Source organism: Equus quagga, chromosome 6 (assembly GCF_021613505.1).
Source record: "Equus quagga isolate Etosha38 chromosome 6, UCLA_HA_Equagga_1.0, whole genome shotgun sequence".
Lineage (NCBI taxonomy): Eukaryota > Metazoa > Chordata > Mammalia > Perissodactyla > Equidae > Equus > Equus quagga.
The window spans coordinates 97,250,875-97,272,649 of record NC_060272.1 but is presented as its reverse complement, the minus strand read 5'-3'; the positions used below and the strand labels follow the sequence as shown (position 1 = coordinate 97,272,649).

The following is a 21,775-nucleotide window of genomic DNA, read 5'->3' as shown; positions in this document are numbered from 1 at the left end:
CGGAGAAGATGGAAAAGCCAGAAACGAAACTAAACGAAGCAGGCTAACTTTTCCCCTTTCCAAGCTGCTAAAAAGCACTTTATTGCCAGGAGCAAAGAAAGGATGTTGCACATGTGCTGGCTTAATTGTGAGGCTCTCGTGTATAACTGATGTCATTTTTATTGATGTATTATTGATGGGGTGTATATTTGCTGTGCACACTGAATGGCAAGTGCTGGTCCCCTGTGCTTCTTGCCACAGTTGTGCGTGAGAAAATTGTTTCAATTACACAGCATGTAAATAACAAGTAAGTGTGGTTGTGGCACTGGAAATAGGCTTGAGGGGATTATTTAGGTAGAAACTCTTGGAATTGAGAAACCAGGAGTGAGGAAAGGTCAAGAACCTACTTAGGAAATCCCTTGGGCTTAAGAGGGGACTCCCACAGTCAAATGCAAATTTTTACCAAAACAGGAATTCTCAGCTTTATATTAATCAGCAGTCTCAGCCTGTCCAAGACAGTGTTTGGGTAAATGTTGGGCACAGGTCCATTAGCAATGAACAGGTGACAATGTGGTGGGAGGGCTGGGAACTGGGAGAAGCAGAAGCAAGAGACTGGGCTGAGGGGCTGGGGTGAGGGTAGGCGTAGCAATCCCAGAAGCCATTTATTTCAAAAACAGTGTTGGACGCACAAGGCAGCTTCTGGTGAACTCCAAGTTCAGGCTGTAATTTCACTGCCTGATGCCCTCTTTAAGAACTACTTTAAAATCACATTTAAAAAGCTTGCAATTAAGAGTTGCCAGGCTCCAAACACAGCAGCAGCAGACCCCATGAAGCGAACACAAGCTTGACTAACTACAAACCGTAAATCACTGCAGGTCTCTGGAGGGAGTGGACTTTCCAGCCTCATCAATCCAGGGCTTCTGATTACTAGGAACAGACACCGCCTCCAATCACGTGGGATATTTATGTACTTTATTCTCCCAATAATTGAAAAGCTTTCCTCAACAGCAGAGAGTATCATGCACAGCGAGACAACAGACTAAGATCGCCAAGAGCAAACTCAAAAGGAGTAATTTCAAATTTTGTAATACTGTTTTTACCCTAAGTAAAATATGCTGTGTCCTTTTTTCATAACTTGCGTGCTTACTAAATTTATTTCACTACTAAACATGGTACATTTTAGATTCTAAACTGCAAGATGGCCAGAGGTGGCACGTGCAGAATCAGCAGGTTATAAGGAAGACTGCAACTCCCTAATACAAACGGATGACAACTTGTTAACAAAATATTGTGCTTTTCAATGCGTCTAAAGAGAAGTCATATTTTTTAAAGAGTGACATGTTTTCAGACTTCTCACTCACTTATTTTATTCAATAGATATTTTGAATATCTTCTTCCATGCCGCAGGGAAGTCTTTTCCTCTTGTCGCTTAAACTTTGCTCCCTTTTGGTAAACAGAAATCTCCCAAGGCTGGAGTTTCTGAGTATGAAATCCATGCCCTTTCTCTTGGGATCACTCGACCTTTCACTAACCTATTAGAAACTCTGAAGCTTCACTTTACGTAGACTCTCAGGTAAAATCTTTTCTTTTCCATTTTTCTTACCCCCAACATACAACTGGTTTCTAACACTGGGTGTGCTCACGCACGCTGCCTTTCTCGCACGCTCCAGTCTCTGCCTCCCACGGGCGAGTCAAGCTGCTGGGTCAGGGGTCGGCAAACTTCTTCCATGAAGCGCCAGACAGTAAATGTTTTCAGCTTTGGGGACAGCCGCTCAACTGTTGTGAAATGAAACCGGCCACAGACAATACATATGCAAATGAGCGTGGCTGTGTTCTAATAAAACTTTATGGACACTGAAATTGGAATTTTATGTAATTTTCACGTGCCACAAAATACTCTTCTTTCAATTTATCTTCGGCCATATAAAAATGTAAAAACTAGGGTCGTAACGCAACGTAAAAACGCAACTAGGGTCGGCTCCAGCGCAGGAACCCTCTGGAAGCAGCACCTCCAGGCCCCAGCGAGGCTGCGCGGCGCAGGGGTCAGGCAGGTACTCACCGGGCGCCAGGGCGAGTGCTCACAAGCAAAGGGGCAGAGGCGATGGCCGAGCGCGCGCCTGTCACTAACTCGCCGCCAGCCCCAAAGCTGGCTAATTGAGTGGCCCACCTCCTTTGGCCCCCCGCCCCTCCCGGGTCGGAGGCGGCCCAGGTAGAGGGCGCAACCGAGGGTCCCGTTCCACCCGGGCGGGACGCAGCGCCCGCTGCAGCACCCCGGAAAGGCCGAGCCGGGACGGGACTCCGGGGAGCGCGGCCCGGCGCGCGCCGCTGCAGCCTCCAGCCCTTCCTCGTTGGGGGCGCGCGCGGCCGGGGCGGCCCCGGAGCACGCGTGCGGCGTCCCTGCTCCACTCCGGCTGGTTCCGTCGCCGCGCGCGCCGCCGTGCGCGCCGCCCGCGCTCCCGCCGCGCCGAAGCTGCCAGCCCGGGAGCCAATGAGCGCTCGGCGAGGCGGCGGCCACTTCCTCGTCGGCCCGGCAGCGCGCTCGGGGCGGCTAGGGCGGCCGCGGGGCGGGGCTGGGCGCTGCGCCGGGCGGCTGTGCCTGCGTCCGCTGGTCCGGCAGCCAGGGGTGGGCGCTGGTCCCTGAAGGCGCTCCACGGAAGACGAGACAAAAAGAAACTTCGGGGCGCACGGAGTGCCAGCTGGCGAGGCCTTGGGTCGGTTTTTCGTGCGTGGTCTTTGGGTTCAGCCGCTCCAGGAAGCGAGATGTCGAAGCCGCCACCCAAACCAGTCAAACCAGGTAAGGAAGGTGCTCCCCGGGTCCCCTGGCCGCCTCGGTGCCCTGCGCTTCCTCTGCCACTTGGCAGGACAGACCAGGCACGTACCCAGCCCGAGCCACTCTTTCGAGATCCGATCCACCAGGATGGGAGTTGTTAGCTTTGTTGCATTCGCTACAGGGAAGGGATCGTTTTGGATAGCAAGAGGATTTCGAGGATTTTTTAAAATTTTATTTTTAAAGAGGAGTCACCCTCGGTTTTGCAACATTGTCATTCGCTGCAGCTTTCCAGCGGGTGTGATGGCTACGTCCCATTGAAGCTTTCCTGGAAGACAGAACCACTGATCTCTTTAAAAAAAAAAATTTTAAAAAATATGTCTTGAAATGTTTGGTCTTTTAGCCACTTCCTCTTTTATTTCACTGTGTGTCACTGTCAAGTTAGAGTTCTTGACCGGCCAGCGCGAACGGGAAGTGCGCTTCTTGCAGGGTGGGGTGGGTGAGCGAGTCTCCTCTGGGACTTTTGAGAGGAGCCGCGTTTGAAATTGACCTCGGAATCTTGGGAAAAGCATTTAGAGAACTTTGTACTTGTGCTCGTGGCGAGAAGAATCTAGGCTGCGGCCGAGTAATCTCGGCTATTACTATTCGGAAGTGTCACTTTATCATTGCAATACAAGTCCTTTGCCTCCGCTCCCACCAATGAATTTGGCGTGCTGAACTGGGGAGGGTGAGATTACCAAGTTCTTCAAAGCAGTTTTCTTGGCCTATAGTCCTTGTTCATTTTTGAGTCTATTCTTAGCATAATTTCTGTGATGTGGAGAAAGGAGAATTTAAAAGGGACTGGCGTATTTCAATTCAATACTGCGACAAACTCCTTCGTGCGTTCATTTGGTAGGTGATTATGGGAAACCTAGGAAATGAAAGATAATTGGCTCTGGTATACTCTTAGATTTTTTTCTTCCAATCTCATGTAAATTCAGCATACCGCAGGCTGAAATTTCTCCGTTTATATCAGATTTCGAAGTAACCTTAATTGCAAGAGGGTAAAATTTCAGTAATTTTTTTCTTGACTTTTCTTAACTTTAGTCAAGCACTAGAACTTTCATGATTATCCAGTTTTCTTTCTTTGCCATCATACGTGGCAGTTTCAAGTCATTTTACTAGAAAATTATGTACATACTCATATATGTGGCATAGTGATTCACTGAGGACTTAAATTTTGGTGGGGTGGGGTGGCTGTGAAGGAGGTTGCTGGGACTTTGGCTTTGCTGTGAGCAGAGATGGGGCGGGGCTAGAATTGGGCTCTGTGCTTCTCTAGATGTGAAATCTGATGAGGAATTTGCACTTTAAGTGCTTATGTAGGAGGTGGCAGCTTTCTAAACTCATGTAAATCAGGACCTCAAGTATCCAACAAAGCCGAGTTGTTTTTTGATAGCTAAACAAAGTACTTGAAAGAAGGTCCTGAGAAGCTGTTTGTGAGGGTTTTTTTTTTAACTCTCTAGACAGTAAGTGATGTCTGTGCTGCAGCTGGAGGGACAGTGACAGTGATGTGTGTGTTCTCATGCACACACGGGTGTGGTTTAGCGATCATACTGATAACTACTTGGAGATCCACTCCCAGGAACCATTTTTGTCTGACACCACAGCTTTCTCCTTCTCTTCAGCGAAGCAGAAAGCAAATGGTTGAACATGACCACTGTTGAGAGAGAGCTTTGACTCCACACTAGTTTATAAATGAGATCCAAACTCAAATAAGGTCACCACAGAGATTGGTTTGTTAGTTTACTAGTTTATAATGAGAAATATTACTTTGAATCAGACTTGAACCTTTGTGTGGCCTGGCTTAATTGAAAACAAAAGCGTCCTATTATAGTATTGGCCCACATTTCCTGTGTTCCCGGCGCTGATCTGATCACGTTTACATGTATTAACTCGTTTACTTCTCACAACAACCCTAAGAGGTCAGTATCATCATTGTTCCCATTGCGCAGGTGGGGGAAATGGAGGAAAGCACAGAAAGGTTTAGTAACTTGCCCACGGTCAGCAGCTGGATGGGGAGGAGTGGGCAGAACTAGAACCCAAGTAATCTGGCTCCAGAGTCTGGGCTCTAACCACAGAGTTATTCTGCCTTACATCTCAGGGCACCATTCACATGCATGGTCATGTGTATTCAGAGCTGGTGTGCAGGAAGTGGAAAGGAAAGCGCCTCTGGTCCTCAGACTTTCTTGTCACAAATGCACATAGAGGTCACCCCCAGTTGGTGGTGCCAAGGCGAGTGGTGCTCTGCTTTACTGTCTTGTCCTGCAGGCAAGCCAATGGGTAAAAACGTCTGAAGCAAGCTTGGAATTGGGGGTGGGGGCAGGGTATTTAATTTTTGGTTTTTTGGTTTGTTTCTACCCTGCCTCATCCCAAATGAGAGTAAAAAAAAAGATAAAGAGAGCAGGGTCACATAGAGGGAGGGAAGAAGAAGAAGAAACTAGAGGAAAAGTTAGCTTATAGGCATGCCTGTTGTAAGGTCCTCCAGAGGTTCTAAAGGATCCCAGGGTTCGTAAAATTAAAATGTATTGCTTGCTCTGAGAAGAGTTATTTAATGGCACTGAGATGTGAGACGAACTTCTCCCATGGGTTCTCTGAAAACGTTGCAGTGGACTGGACATCTCTCCTCAAAATACAAGTGGGACTTCACAGTGGTGCTCCCTAAAGCTTCCTGCAAATAAGATCCAGGCAAGACAGCATGGCTGACTTCCATAGGCAGTGCTAAAAGGAGGGGAGCAGGTGAGGAGAAAGGACTTCATGAGAGATTTTAGTAGCGAGGGCCGTTAAGTTATAATGTGGGCTAGTGTATCTATTGGGATCATTGGCATATGCCTCATGTAGGGACCAGTTTTGAAAGGAAGGTCCTTTCAAAGTCCTGGTCAGATGCTGACATGAGAACCCTGCCACTTCATGTCCTTTTGCACTTTCCTGAGGTTGTACCAGGATTTGGGTTTGTGGCCACATCCAATATTCATTTGCTAAACAGTTCTTAATATATGCAGCTAATATTGTAGGCTCTGTGCTAGACGCTGGGGTTCCAATGAACAAGAAAATAAGGTCTCGTCCATGAAGGTCTTGAGTCTAATGGAGGAGATTTATGTATCTACAGATAATAGCTTAGGTTGTCCTATATCTACAGTTGGATGGCCGGTCTTACCATTTCGTTAAAAAAAATCTTGTAATTAAAGATAAAAGTAATGTATTTTTTATTACGGAAAATTTAGAAAATATAGAACAGCAAAACAATGCATATATAGATAAAAATATAAAAATCATTCCTGTTTATCATCTAGTGATAACCACTGTTTTCTCTCAGGTTTTTTTTTTTTCCGTCTTTTTCAAATCCATTTCATTCAAAAAAGAAAATACAAACAATTATTCTCAGAACAGTGTCTCAGTTTCGGTTTAAGTGTCTTGCTGTTGTTGGCATATGTTTCCTACTGTCTGTATAGTATCGCCTCCACTCTGCTTGAAGAACAATTCTGTCACATTTCCTTGCTTACTGATTTTTTTCTTTGGGGTCACTTTTGGCCACTCAGTGTCCGTCTTTGAAACTCTTGCCTCTCGTTGTTACATGCGCCACCGTGGTACTCACTCTGCTAAAATGTGTCACATTCCATGGGCTTTAGCTTGTTCTTTATGGGACCCTCTTTTCCTACTGAACTCTTGCAGCCTCTCAATTTTATGCGTATAACGTTTTTGTTCCTTTCATCCACCCTCTGAAGCCTTGAGGTTCTGTTAGGGTGAACCCGCCTGGCTTGTCAGGTTGTTCTTACAAAGACTTTTTAAAAGGAGACTTCTTTCTGAGACTTGGTGTACAGATGGGCCAGAGGATATTGAATGTGATTTGGACTAGAATCATCTCACCCTCAGCCAGTGTGATAACCCTCCTCTGTCACTGGAAGCCTGATGCTCTCCCTTGCTCAGTTCTTTTAAATGACTTCTTGATTTAGGTGGTGGAAGTAACGTGGCATAAATATTTCACGTGTCTTATGAAAATAAATTCGTGGGACTTTGAAGAAGCAAATGTCAGCGTTTTGGGTTCTTTTGCATTCACAGTAAAAACATCATAAACTTCAAAGATGTGACACATGCTGTTTGTGTAGCACCTTTGAGAGGAAAAAGGTCTTCATCTAAGATAATCTGAACCTTTGTGTAGTTTTTTCCCTCCGAATAAATGAATTAGTTTAAGGTGAGAGTGTGGGATTGGCCTGAAATAGGCACATGAATGGTTTCTATAAACTTGATGCTCCATTTTACCTCATGGCAGAGTAAAGTTTGAGAAGCATCTTGAAAATTCCAGAATGATGATGATGATGATGATGATAGTAGTAATAGTTAACATTTATTTGGCTCTAAGTGTCAGGCACTGTGCTGAGCACTTTTTATGCTCTGTCTCATTTAATTATTCTAACTTTCCTATGAGTTGGATCCCAATATCCCCATTTTATGGGTGAAGTAGAACTTAGTGAGGTTGAGTAAAACTACTTAAGGTCTCAAAGCTAGCAAGTGGTTGGTTGACCTGGGAATGGAACACAAGCCTTAAGTGTATGCATTTTGGGCAGAGAAACAGACCTATTTTTGTTGGTCAGCCACTTTTATTAACTTCTGCAGTTGTATTATTTGCTTTTGCTTTGTGTAACTTCCCTCTTTCGTTGAATCTGTATTAGACTGTTAGGCACTTTTTGAGCATAGAGTAATCTTTTATTTCTTTGTAACTGCACAGCAACTAAACTTTTTATGCGTGACAGATACATAAAAAGTCTTGATACATAATGAAGTTTTCGTCTGGAAGAAGGTGAGGGAGGCTGTCCTTGGGCACATCTTGTAGCTTGACTATAAAGTAGCAAAGGCAGGAGGCGGGGTTCTTCTGGAATACTTCTGGAAGGCACTTCTTCTGGAAATAATGAGGTCCTCTCCCTTTTGTATTTCAACACTTGCGTGGCTTGACTTCAATGTGACTAGTGCCATGAGCTTTTCTGACATGCCTCTGTAAGGGAGGGAAAAACCCTTCCTCTGTCTTGTTATGCTTTGCTAGGGGTCCTGCAAATTAAACTGACAAAAAGAAACAAAGTAAGAGGAGAAGAAGGCATACACATTTAATTGATGTTTTAAATTTTTCCTGCATAGGGGCTATACAAAATAGAAGTGAAAACCCAAAGAAGTGGTTAGACTTGGAAGCTTATGCACCATTTTAACAAAGGGCAATACATTGTTGAGAAGTGACTAGTCAAAGGAAAGCGGGGTTTGGGCTTCTAGCAGCAGTAAATTGTGGAAAGGTAAATAAATATATGGGGAAACTAATGGAAGATAAGGGTTATTTTAGCAAGGTGTATATATGCAGACTCATCTAGGTGCTGTCTCCGTCAGTGGTGTTAAGGGTTGTTCTCCTCTTGTCTGGTGGGCAGGTCAGGGGTGGGGGGAAACACTTTCACAGGGGGAATTTTTGCCCTGCTTTTAGACAGATCGAGGGAGGGCAGAGAGTTCTTCCTGTATCTACTTTTTCTCAATTACCTTCAGCTCAAAATCATCCTTATACCAAAGTGGCATATCTTAGGTTGGCATATTCCAGACCCCTTCACCTCTTCGCTCTCGCCCAAGAAAAACCATTGCCAAAGTCGTTCTCACTTGCTTTGTGCCCAGGGGAAGACAGAGTACATTAGAGAGAGGAGGAGAAGACACAGCTTTCAGTGGGCTGATGTAAGCTGTCAAGTCAAGTTTCTCTATCAATTTGTCAATCATACCTCAATAAAGCTGGAAAAAAAAGATTCTCTATCAAACAAATTAAGGGAGTTAGAGGAAAAATTACAGATATCAGTATAGAGAGAGCTTCCTTGTTCGTTTGAACAACTGCATAGTATTCCATTGTATTTATTTAACCAGATCCATATTAATGCACATTTAGATTATTTCCACTCTTTTGTTATAACAAATAGTGTTGCAACAGCCTTGTTGCTTACGTGTGTGAGTAAATCCACAGGAGAAAGTCCCGGCAGTGGCATTGTTGTGTCAATTGTCATTTTCGTAGACATGTCCAAAATGCTCTCCAAAGAGGTTGTACCCATTTACCTTCCTGTGAAAAATGTGTGACCGTGCCTTAAACAGAAAAATTACAATGCACAGACAGGAGATATTTTCAAAGTGTGATCAGAGGGCTGGGAAGTGCAAGGCAAGGAGCTTGAGGAAGCTGAAAAGGTGTCAGAAGAGGGGAAATTTAAGCAGGGTCTTAAATGCTGAGTAAAGACTTTGCTAGGCAAAAAAGACGGAAAAGTCATTTGACTTGGGCAAAAAGAGAGAACTTGGTATGTCCTCCTATCCGTGTTTGCCTGAAGGCTGAGCCTCTCTCAGAGAAGCCAGGGAGACACACATGGAACTGTGAACCAGAGAAATTTGTTTCAAATTAAAGAGAAAGCCATTGGTGTAGTGTAACAGTGTATGGAAAATGGTACCTCCATACAGAAATCGAGAATTGAAATGTCCACATGTCAGCCATCTACATATCTGCAATCTGTTTGTCAGAGTGTTAACAATGGCTGTGAGTGTTTAGTTTGCAGCCATGGGTTAAAGATGGTCACAGCTTCAAATCACTTAAACCGGTCATTGGTGGGACTGTCGTGGCGACCTCCTTTGTATTAATTCTTGCCAGTCATTTCTCGCTTTATGTTTGGGCATCTGTAGAGTTTTTAGAAAGGCACAAGGCAAATTCCTCAACTTACTTTGGGGTAGGATTGGGGGAGAGTTTTGTATTTCTGCATTTTGAGAAGCAAGGGATTTTAAAACTCTTTAGCATCCCTTAGAATTTGATAGACTGCTTTGGTTTTATATTCTGGGGACCAAAGAATGCGCTCAATGTGGATCTTTTCTGCCTAGTGTTCCAGATTCCCAGGGAGCCTGAAGGCAATTTGTATTCAAATTAAGGAAGACCCTAGAGACCCACTCAGTTGATGCCCCTGCTGGAGGGGCTGCCTCAGGCCCTCAGGAGGATGTGAAGGCAGCCCTAGAGAGTCTCTCTGGCATCCCTCCCCTCCAGGGATTTTGCTTGGTTCTGAGAAACTCACGGGTTCTGTTTCCAGATCCCCTCATCTGGGAGGACTTGAATCAACCCATTCGCATGAGACAGAGAGATGACTTCCACCTGGAGAGTATTCTGGAGTGGCTGTGTCTTCAAGAACCTCCTGACCAAATCCGTACTTTCGGGGAGGATGCCTCCAAATTCTATCTCTCTGAGCCTGGGTGAGGGCGGCCGGGCCGAGAGAAGCCCCTCCAGCCTTGTGGCCCAGTTGGCAGGTATCTCAGACTCCAGAGTTGGAAGGTTCCATGGAGTCTTTCCTTGCTTGAAAACCAGACTCTTATGACTAACGCTAAAATGTTGCCTCTCCAGGTTTACAGGGTTTTCTGGCTGCTCTGGGGTCTGTTTTTTTGATGAGTCAGTGCAAGTTCATTGACAGGAACCCTGGAAGGATGTAAGTGGAAGGTATTCTCACTCTTTTTTCAGGCAAGGGAACTGGCTGTGAAACACTGCGACAGAAACCATTTTCTCCAGTTAGTTTTCTGAATGGGGTGCCAGACTTGAGATTGGTTTCAACCTTATTTTTCTGTTGGGGAATAAATCATTCTTTTTTATTCCTCTGCACTCAGGTTTTAAATCTCTGTCACCCAAGCAGCTGCCGACTAGAACCTGGACCTATGTTAATATGCGAATTAATATGTTAATATGTGAAGAAGGAGTCGCTGTTTAGGGTGACTGCTGACTTCCTCTGTCGAGGAGCCTGTCCCATTGACAGGTTGCTTCTGATCTTTGCCTAACACCTTCCCACTCTCCAGGACCAATTCTGTACCTTAATATTGAGGCTGTAAAGGGTCCCTAGGACTTGACACTGGCTTGGTAGGAGCTCTGTTTACCACAATGGGCTCCTGCCTATTTCCTGATTCATACTTGGTTCTGGGTCCCTCTGATGTCTAGACTCTCTTGTTGACTGGCACCGGGATGTCTGCTGCCTAGTCCGCCCTGCACTCTTGCCTTTGGCCTGCTTTTTCCCTGTACTTGGCTACATGCCCCCTACCAGGTTGGCTAACACATCTGTGCCTTTTTGATGCGCTGTGACCCCAAGATTGGTCTGGGTCTGGGTCAGCTCTTGGATGGATTTACCCTTGGGTGCCCTTTCTTCTTCAGACCTAACCTTTGGCAGACCTGAATGCCGTAGCCAGTTGTTTGAGCTCTGATTGTGGCATCTCAAGGGTCCAGGGCCACATGCCCAGAAAGCTTTACCAACAGAATCTTGCTTGGGACTGTCCTGACGTCACCTGGAACTTGGTTCCTCTTCTCTCAATTCCACAGGACTCTGAAAACGACCTCACTGCTTCACATCTGATGACTAGTTCACCTTGTGTGCTCAACTCTTCCCAAAGGTGCTTACCTTAAAAAGTAAAATAAGCTAAAAACAAGATTCCTGAAAGGAATTCTGTTTTCGAATGAAGTACTCTTTTTTTTTTCCCCTCCCCAAAGCCCCAGGATGCAGTTATATGTCCTTCTAGTTCTTCTATGTGAGCCACTGCCACAGCATGGCTACTGACAGACAAGTCATGTGGTTCTGTGTCTGGGAACCGAACCTGGGCCTCGAAAGCAGAGTGTGCTGAACTTTAACCACTAGGCCATCAGGACCGGCTCTGAACTACTCTTTAATGATACTACTTTAGGCATAAAGCTGGGCTAATAGGGTGGATCTTCTAGGACCAAGCTGTGATTGGGAGGAGAGGGAGGCAGAATATAGTGGCTTTGGGATGAAGTTTTGGCCCCAATTTTTTATGTTAACTTGCTAGGTCACCTTGATAAGTCAGTCTCTAGACTACTCTGGACCTCAGTTTCTTCATTTGATTCTAAATCTGATTCTAAATCTCATTGCCCGAGACTGGCTTTTCACATAATTTCCCAAATCTCTAAATAATTTAGTCCTGTGCTTCTTAGAGAGCCCTGGGATATTTTTGATGATCCCCTACCCATCTTCCTGCTTCTCCCAATGCTCAGTGCCATGTGGATACAAACACGTGGAAGAGTTAAATACTTTAAGGGCTTTTTGTAGGGCGCGGAGGAGAAAGAAAGAGATGAAAGGATGGGGTGAGTGTTAGGGTGGGGACCTAATATGTTCCTAATTAGGTCTGATCTGATTTCTCTGAGGCTCTGGCTACACCAGGCAGGGAGTTGTTTTGCAGCAGCCTGGAGGAAGAGAACACTGGGGTGGCACTGCAGAAATGTGTCTGGGCTCTACATGCATGGATTCCAAGGAAAGCCTCGCAAAATGTGGTTGTTTATGAATGGCCATTAACACATTGAGGCCCTTTATGTTTGGAAAATGTATAAAGTTGATTATCACTCAATGACGTCAATTCCATAGTCTTGACCTTCAAGAATATGTCTTCTGCTAGTTTTTAGAAATTAACTCTGTGTGCAAAATTTTGTTCAGAATCTTCTTTCTCCGATGTTCTTTTCTCCTGTCTTTTTTGGAGGTGAAAGTTGTAAGCCATGGATTCAGCAGACCTTGCTTTATAGAAATTCTCATCTTTCATTCCAGAAAGAAGGGTTTTCAGTGCTTTTCTCTGGAAGAAGGATGACAATTCTTCCTCTGAGACTGGTCCCCAACCCACCTATTGTTCTGTCAGTTACATGGATCTCGCACAAGAAACCAAAAGCCTCTCTCTGTCTTTTTTTTAAGAAAATAACATTTCTATATTTATAGGGATTCTGACATAATGAGAATTTCAAGAACATAGAATTGTACTGATTGTGTAGGGGAGGAAGAGAATTCCTCTACCCACTCTAGGTCCTTCTGGCTGGGCTACAAATTAAATTGACATGAGACAGAATAACAGGAGAAAATCAAACAAAGCTTTGTAACATGTATACATGGGAGAAACCCAGGAAACTGAGTAACTCGCCAAAATGGTGGAGGCTGTTCCCTTAAATACTATCTTTAGCTAAAGACAAAGAAGGGTGTTGGGGGTAGTGGTTTGGGACTTCAAAGGGGAGGAAGGCAATTCACATGGAAATGGAAAAGCAAATGTTTGGTAGATAAGAATAAGCTTAGCAAGGATCCTCACAGTCTGTTGATACCCAGAGTCATCTGTGGTGATGGCCTGTCTAGGGACAGACCTTTTATCTTAAATTCTTTCAGGCAGTTGAGGGGGAGGTCAAAGTTTCTTTCAAGGTCTTTTGTTCTTGAAAGTAATAAAGGCAAGGCAAAGAGATCCATTTTGGGGGGGCCAATTCTGATCCCGTACAATGGGAGTAAGTTTATTGCTATGACTTTAGAACTCAAAACAAATTCTGTTCATAACTAAAAATTATTATAGTGCTCTTGATTATTAATTTTCCACTAAGTGTCTTTAAGACCATAGGTGAAGAGCTACAATTTGTTAGGACAGATGACAAGAGAAGGTGGGTTATTTCTGCTTCTGGACACAGGGCACAGAGGGAGGGCACATTCCTGGTAATTATTATGAAACCTGCAATTTCCATGACTGCTGTGTGTGGGTGGAAAGCCACTGCCCTAGAGAGCCCTGACTTTTCCCTCTTCTGTCCCTGTGGGCAGAGGTTATTTTCACTGTCAACCCATCCATATGGTAAAGAGCAGATAGTTCTGCAGGCTCAAGGGTTTGGGAGGGGACCAGGGGTATTCCTAGAAGTTTAAGGGCAAATTCCAATGTCTCAATCCCCTGCCTTCCTCCCACCCATGACTCCTTGTTCATAAAAAGATAAGTGATCTTCTGGGCATACATTAATGAAAAGGAATTAAAAGCAAATCCATCAGCAACTTGCAACCCTCAGGAATGGCTTTGAAAGATGCCTTGGGCTTTGGAATGACTGAGGTTAGTTACTGAATGTCAGTGTATCAGCAGTGTTGTCCCAGCTCCCACTAGGCCTTGAGAGGTAGGGAGATTTTCACAAGAGTGATCCTGTAATTACCCTGTTTTAATTACAGCCCTAGAAAACCACAGCTTTTCATTTGTCTCGCCTTGTTATTCTCTAGGGGAAATCCTAAGGACTCTATTCTCTTGGGCCCCTCTTCTTTCTCCTGAAATCTGATCTGGTTTGGGAAAACACCTGACCATTTCTTTGGGTTAGGATTTCCCCCTGGCCTTTTCTGGGAGTCACTCAGACTCCTTGGGTCTTCCCAGACCCTCCAGATTTCTGGCTAGCCCCTGCCTTCCATAAACAACCTTGACTTTCAGGACCATGCTAGTTGGGAGAAGGAACTCATTGACTGGGGCGTCCCCCTGCCTCGGCTGCCTGAGCTGAGGCTGCAGGGAGATGCCAGGGCTGGCCCTGGAATGGCTGGTGGGGGTAGCTCCCACCAGAGTTGTCACGTCCTACCTTTCCAGGGCCACCAGGCAAGGCTCACTGCTTTCATAGGATAGCAACGTGACTCTTAGGAACACTTTATAAACCTTTTGAAGGAGCACTGTTATGTTACCTGAGAGAGGATCCAATTAGGGCAACAGTTTCCAGTTTAAAGACTGTCGTCTTCTTAGTGAGTAGATGATCTTGGAAGAAATGAATGTCTTAGACCTCATGTTGGTTTCCTATAGATGGCCCCTCTGAACCCACTTTCCTGGTTCTGGTTCTGTTATAATTTTGGAATGTGGACTTTTGTGGAGTCTCTCAGATACACTGCAGAAGAAAAGTGGATCCTTTTGTTTTCTGAACTGAGAGGGGCTCAGTTTTCAGTTACTGCTTATTCTTTCCTCTCTAGTTACTTTTTCCTCTTGTGTTTGATAGTACATCTTGCACTTCCAGAGCGTGTGTTATTATGTGAGAGTTCTAATATTAACTAGAAATAGTAAAAAGCCCTCAGCTACAGATTTGGCCCCTGTGTGACCAACGTAAGCGTCAAGTGAGCACCTCACTTAAGCTCAGTTCTATGTTTCTAGAGATTCTCTTTTCTTTTTCTTAGATACAGTGTATGTCCTTGTTCCTACTTCAGGTTTTAAAGAGATTCTGCTCTAAATAAAGGAGACGTTTTTATCATCATGTTGTCTTGCTAGCATGTGTCTCTATAGAGGGCTGAGACCAAGGCCATTTTCAGTATATTCTGAGAGCATTTTATTATTGCCAAGAGTACCAGATACTCTAAATCTGAAAAATTTCCATTTGGTCTCTAAACACTGTTAACACACATTCATATATTAAATGCTCTGCCCTGGCGTTTTTTCGGACTGCGAGTGGTGACCCAGAAAGAAAGAGAGAGGGAAGGGGGCGGGGATTAGAACACGAAGAGAAAATAACAGAATCACTCAAAGTAAGGATAAGTATTTTTTGTGAAACTTTTTTTAGTTTCGTGAGAGAATGTGTGTGTATTACCTGGGTCCTGATGTGCAATGTTTCTTATTGTGGGTCTCGGAAAAATTTGAGAAACCTCTGGCCTCTCTGTGCTCGTGTTTCCAGCCTACTCTCTCACCATTTCTCCTGCCAGGCTTCAGGCACATTGATCTGCTTGGCATTCCTGGACCACCCTTCCTGCCTACAGCCCCTCCGTCCGCATGCTGCTCTGTATTCTGGCTCTGCCTCCACTCACCCACCCCCACCTTGGAATTGGTGTCTCCTGTTATCTTTCCAAAATCAAAGTTGATGCCACATCCTCTACAGCCTGCACTGACCTAAGAGTGTTACTTACACGTCCCCTGCATTCTCACTTTTGTGAGCATACTTGCCGTTGCTGCTGCTTGTCTCCTCCGATTTTTTTTTTTTTTTTCCCCCTGGTGAGAGCAGGGAAACAAAGAGGACTCATTTAAAAAAATACTCTGCTGGGGCCATCCCTGTGGCCTAATGGTTAAAGTTCTGCAGGCTCCGCTTCGGCGGTCTGCGTTCGCAGGTTGCAATCCCGGGCATGGACCTGCTCCACTTATCAGCCATGCTGTGGAGGTGTCTCACATATAAAGTAGAGGAAGATTGGCACAGATGTTAGCTCAGGGCTAATCTTCCTCACAAAAACAAAAAAAATAGAAAAAAAATACTCAGCTGATAAATGAAGTAAAAATAACTTGTAAGTTGTCCTTCAATAGGGCATTAAAAGAGAACATGTTTTCCTGGTTATATATGGAATTCCTATTCTTTGTTGACAATTTAGAAAATAAAGAAGAAAATAAACATGACTCATAGTTCTACTACCCAGAGATAACTGTTAACATTTTGGTGTTGTTTCCTTCCCATTTTTCTTCTATGCGTGTCATTGACGTAGTCAGTCATATATATGGTATTACCACCAGCCTTTTTTACATAATTGTAAAACATATACATAGCCCCAAAAAGCTAATTTTTAAAGGACCTGATAAACCTTTTTTTATTATTATGGTAACCTATATTCTCACATATGTATACAAGTACATGTTCATGCATTTTTGTTTTTTCTATAATTCAATGTTCATAGCTGTTATGGACTGAATGTTTATGTCCACCCCCCAACCCCCTATTCATATAATGAAGCCTTAACCCCCAATGTGATGGATTTGAGGGTGGGGCCCACATGCTGGAGTGAGTGGCTTTATAAGAAGAGGGAGAGAGATCTCCGTGTGTGTTCGCACACCAGGGAAAGGCTGTGTGAGCACGCAGTGTGAAGAGAGCCTTCTGCCTGCCAGGAAGAGGGTTCTCCCTGGAGACTGAATTGGCCGGCACCTTGATCTTGGACTTCCCATCTCTAGAACTGTGATAAATAAATGTCTGTTGTTTAAACCACCCAGTCTGTGGTATTTTGTTATGGCAACTTGAGCTGACTAGGACAATAGATAATAGGTTTCAAAAATGACAACTGAAAACTCACATTTAATTCTTTAGTGGCCACTAAGGGATATAATATTAGATGTTACGCTTTGTTTGCTTAACAAAAGCATTAAGTTTTCTCTGCCGGGGAATTTTAAATTATAAATTCCCTAATATATGGGAATAGGATTTTGATAATGCTGTCTTGTCAGTGAGAACAAAGACACAGGAATAAGCCCCCAAATAAGGCAAAAATTCGTAATAATTAACAGTAACTAACACTTATGGGCACAGTCTCTAGAACAGTCCCCAGTATATTATGTGTATTAATTTGTTTAGTCTCACTTAATCCCAGGTATCAGCATTAAAAGCTCAGGTCTCTGAGCCACATCCACAGTGTTCAGAGTATGGCTCTCGGAGCCAGATGGCCTGGGTTTAAACCCCATCTTTGCTGCTTCCTGGCTGTCTAGACCTGACATAGTTGTTCACTCACTCTAAGCTCACTTTCCTTGGCTGTAAAAGAGGGTTAATAAGGTATTTACGTCCCCAGGATTGTTGTGAGGATTAAATGAGTTGCTGTAAGTTACTACTTTTCATGGTGTCCGGCACGTGGTGGATGTCTGGTAAATGTGAGTTTAGATGGGTAATTCAGTTTGGGATTAGAGATTTTAGTGTTAGGGAATTTTCTGTCTTGATCTTAGAGGTGTGGACTCATCTGCCCCGCCAGTCGTTTCACACAGGACGAGGCTGAGACCCGGACTGCTTATGGGTCAGTGAGAGGCAGATTTGGTCCCACAGCTCTTCATGTTATGGTGTAATGCTCCTTTGATCTCACTTGTTAGTTATAGGAAACGTGGACCATAGGATAGGGGTTGACAGACTTTTTCTGTAAAGGGACTGATAGTAAATATTTTAAGCTTTGTGTGCCACAGATGGTCTCTGTTGCCACTGCTCCGCGCTGCCATTGTAGTGTGAAAGCGGCTATGGATGGTACATAAATATTAGCCGTGTTCCAATAAAACTTTATTTATGGATGCTGCAATTTGAATTTGAGATAATTTTCATGTGTCTCAAAATATTATTTTTTTGATCCCCTCCCAACCGTTTAAAGATGTAAAGCCATCCTTAGCTTGCGACTCACACAGAAGCAGGCATTGCCTTGGACTCAGTTTGCTTTTTGCAGATGTCATGGCCAGTGTAGCCTTTTTTTTAAGTTCTGACAGCTAAAACAAAGAGTTTTCTTCTATTCTTCCCTGTGGTCTCCTCAAACTGACTTTGGAAGCAGTTCTTCTTGGGGTGGAGGGTCTTTAGGGGCCATTGCTGCCTCCTCTAATTTTTAGCCAGTCAAGACATAGTTGGCAATGAGCTTGTCGTTTGAAATTTTGAACTCCGCTCTTTGGGACTTTTATGTTATACTATGGAGAAGAAATGAAAATAACCAGCAGTTATGGCCCCAGAAGATGTAAAAGTAACCAAGTTTTCTGAAAGGCCCTGAGAAGTATAAGCAAAGGAAAAAAATGGATAAGAAAGGCATACTGTTAATAAACAGAACCCTCTTGTCAGAAAACACACTGGCTACTGTTTTTAACGAGTCTGCCATTCCTGCAGCTGAAATCAAGACACGTTTCAGATTCTTTAGGTTTTTTTTTTGGGGATTGCTTAAGGGGGTGGCAGGAAGAGGTAGTGTTAGAGTAAGGAGAAATGAAAATATAATGTTCGTAGTCTTTTTTCTTAGTTATATCTTTTGAAGGTATTTATGCAAATAGAATTCATTGGATTTGATTTAACTAATCCAAGAATATAAGTGTGAAGGAAGAAACTTATTCTTTACATTGGACACTCTTGGACACTGCTGCGCTCACATGATGATTTTCTTTGCAAGGATTATAGCCTCTGTGTTTTATTTTCAAGAGCAGTGGGCTTTTGTGCAATGACATGAATAGAAATCTTCAGCAAAAAGCCTGTTCTGAGCGAATCGTCGCATTTATGGGCAATGGACTCCACAAAGCCCAGGGGAGCCCTGTGTTGGCCCAGCAGAGCACAGCTGTTTCCTTTCACCCCAGCAATCGAAATGATGGCCTTGACTCTTGGATATTCTCACATAGACTCCTGTTTTGTTTTCGAGCAGAAAACATCCTGTTTCATCATGAGTGTTTCATAAAATAATTTAAATAGGCCTTGTAGAAATAACAATACTTTTACTCACCCTGTGACTACTTGGAGGTGGCGACACATTTTTTCCATACCACAGGATATAAATTAAAAAGATTCATACTCCCTGCATTTTCTTAGACAAATATGAGAAATATATGTGTATATATGTAAATTCTTATTTTTCCATGATTCTCCTTTATTCAAATAATTCTCTTCCTCTTCTTTCTTTTTGAAAGCTCTATTGGTTATAACTATCAGCTTTTGGGGGAGATGGGAGAATATTATTTTTTATATGCTAGCTGAATTTTGAAATTCACAAAGTAGAGGAAATATTACCCCTTCTTTAGAGAGTCCTGTAGCAAATCTCTAATTTGATCAGATAGTCTAGAGCAGTGGCTTGCAAACTTTTTTTGACCTTGATCTCCTGTAAGATATATATTATACTTAATGAGCTGGGACGTACAAAAATATACACACACACAGAGACATATACACACAGATGACCATAGAGTACTCAGAAATTCACCTTCGCCTCAAATTTCTCCCTAAATCTGCCATTCAGCTTTGCTTGACTGGCCAGATGGTGAAATGCCTACTTCGGTGTCATTTCTGGCACATATCAAGACATGTACTTGAGAAGGGACTGCAGCTTGCATAGGTAGTCCTCATGCCTAACTGGTGTAGCAGCACCAGTACTGCACACAAGCCAGGCTGTTTGGATTTATTATCTTTTTTTTTTTTTAAAGATCGGCACCTGAGCTAACAACTGTTGCCTTTTTTTTTTCTTTTTTTTTTTTTTTCTTTTTCTACCCAAATCCCTCCAGTATGTAGTTGTAGGTCCTTCTAGTTGTGGCATGTGGGATGCTGCCTCAACATGGCCTAATGAGCGGTACCATGTCCGTGCCCAGTGTCGACGAAAATAATCTATAATCAATCTATAAATGAAAATTTGGGAGAGTTTATTTTGAGCTAAAATGTGAGGACCATGGCCTGGGGCCTTTCTTCCCAAAGGAAGAAAGGGCACCGAAGAAGTGGGGTATACAGAGTGGTTATATACCCCCAAAAAGGATGTTTCACATAGGATTGAAATGTCCCTTTAACAGTAGTCACGAAACTGCTCTGTGGGCACAGATTGATGGACACGGCAGGTAGGTCTGCTGTCTCGGTGAACACAGCAGGGTGGCAGGTTTGCTGTTTCGAGCTGGGTGGTCACAGATGAGCTGGGTGGTCAAAGGCCAGTGCAGCAATCAGTTCCTAGCCTAAGGAAAGATGCTTATCCTTAAGGAAATGCCAATGTGGGGGGAAGTTGTGCCTTTATCTTAAGGGCATTTGTTCTTGCCATAGGAAATGTTTAAAGCAGTTATACAATGCATGCTTGATGGCCATGTCAGGCCCTTTTGGAAAAACAAAGTCAGGCCGAATTAGGTTTACACCAAATGGCTTCCTCATATACTCCAATATATGCTATTGCTTGCCATTTCTATTTGTCACCAGGATCCGAACCAGTGAAACCCTGGGCCCCCTCAGCAGAGCCCTCAAACTCAACTACTCAGCCCTGGGGCCGGCCCCTGGATTTATTCTTATCTTAGTATTCATTTTGAAAGAAAGTTAGTACTGTAAATGCAGCTTATTCAAAATGACCCCTTTTGTGTTTATAAATGAAATTCTCTCAGTCAATTGAAATATAATTGTATATTTATTATTAGAGAATAAAATACTGCCATTATCAATGATGAATGTGAGGCTGTGAATTTTATATGTCCAAAAATTATTATGTAAATAGTAAAAATTATAGATGGAGAATTGATATTGAGAGAGTGCAATCCCTAACAATTTTAGGGAAGCCATTGTCTCCTTTGTGGGATCACCTTCAGGGAAATTGCATCAGCGTTAAGGAAATCTTCAAGCCCGGGAGATGAAGAGGAGATAAGTCAGTTCCTATTAGGGAGAAAGGAAAGCTTACTAACTTGGTGGCAATATCACCGTAGGCGACAGCCATGCTGGCAGAGCTAGCACCGAAATATCTTGCTTTTCCACAAACCTCATTTTAGAGAGAGTGTTTATTTGGTCTTGCAGAAGTTTTGGCAGGCTGCACTTGATGGTGCTGAGGAATTATGGATGTTGCCCTTTTATAGCAAACTTTAGAAGTGGACCTACTAGAAACTTTAATAATAGAATTATAATCTTAATCAACTTTTGAACAAAATTTCAGATTTATTCTTGTACCCCAGGTGTATTTCCTCAGATGTATTCTTATAGCTCATATTCCAGATGTATTCTTGTATTTATTCCTGTATCTTGTGATGAGGATTTTTAGGCTGCTTAATTTTAAAACAGTTTATGATGAGGATTTTTAGGCTGGTTACTTTTAAAACTACAGATGAGATTCAGGCTCCAAGGAGTGGAATTTGCTTGTCCCTTTCTTGGGAAAGATTTACATTTCTAAGGAAAACCTCTATCTGTGCCAGGAAGAAGGGGGATGGTCTTATCTCTAGAAACTCTTAATCAATGCCAGAGGCAAGGACTTAAGTTGTTTACTGTCTGGCAACCTCATGTAACTGACCCGCACCCCCCACCCCCCAAATCCTCCTTTGTCTTTAGCTGAGGATAAAATTCAAGCGGTGACTTCTGCCATTTACTCAACCCGGTTTGATTCTTATCTAAAAGTTGTGGGACCGCCAAATGGCCAGACCCTACAGGCACTGATACCGTTTTAACTTTTTTACATATTCCTTTGTCTTGTAAAGAGATAACTCACATACCTATGCCTTAAATTTAGCCTTACTCTCCACCCAACTTTGCAGTAGCGGAAGCGGCAGCAGAAGTGGCACTGGCAGCAGCTCTGCCTGCCCATGGGTCCTGTCCCCATGCCAGCGGCTGCAGCAGCAGCTCCCCATGCCAGCAGCATCTGACTGCCCGTGGGTCCTGTCCCCACGCAGCAGCTCTGCCTGCCCATGGGTCCTGTCCCCAGGCTATTCTATTCTCTAAATAAAAGAGCACTACTGCCAGTTCTTAAGAGTCTAAGAAATCTTTCTTTCGACTCCTCGGCTCACCGACCCTGCATCATCTTGTAGTTCATTCTGTAAAGG

The 21,775-nt window shown here is 43.6% G+C and overlaps 2 protein-coding genes across 4 annotated transcripts in view; one reads left to right on the top strand and one right to left on the bottom strand.

Moving 5' to 3' along the window:
- The window catches only part of NMRK1 (nicotinamide riboside kinase 1), a 26,416-nt gene extending 24,176 nt beyond the window's left edge, over positions 1 to 2,240 (bottom strand). The window contains exon 1 of one of the 3 annotated variants that reach the window (XM_046664305.1): positions 2,147 to 2,240. The gene's annotated coding sequence lies outside the window, so the exon portion shown is untranslated. Of the gene's footprint in view, positions 1 to 839; positions 864 to 2,038 lie in introns of those variants that run through there. The other 2 variants (XM_046664304.1, XM_046664306.1) reach the window with 2 other exon arrangements.
- A 407-nt stretch (positions 2,241 to 2,647) lies between these two features.
- OSTF1 (osteoclast stimulating factor 1) overlaps positions 2,648 to 21,775 on the top strand; it is a 51,157-nt gene continuing 32,029 nt past the window's right edge. The window contains exon 1 of the mRNA XM_046664302.1: positions 2,648 to 2,773. Coding sequence (XP_046520258.1) covers positions 2,740 to 2,773 — 34 coding nt within the window. The 5' untranslated portion in view covers positions 2,648 to 2,739. The remainder of the gene's footprint in view (positions 2,774 to 21,775) is intronic.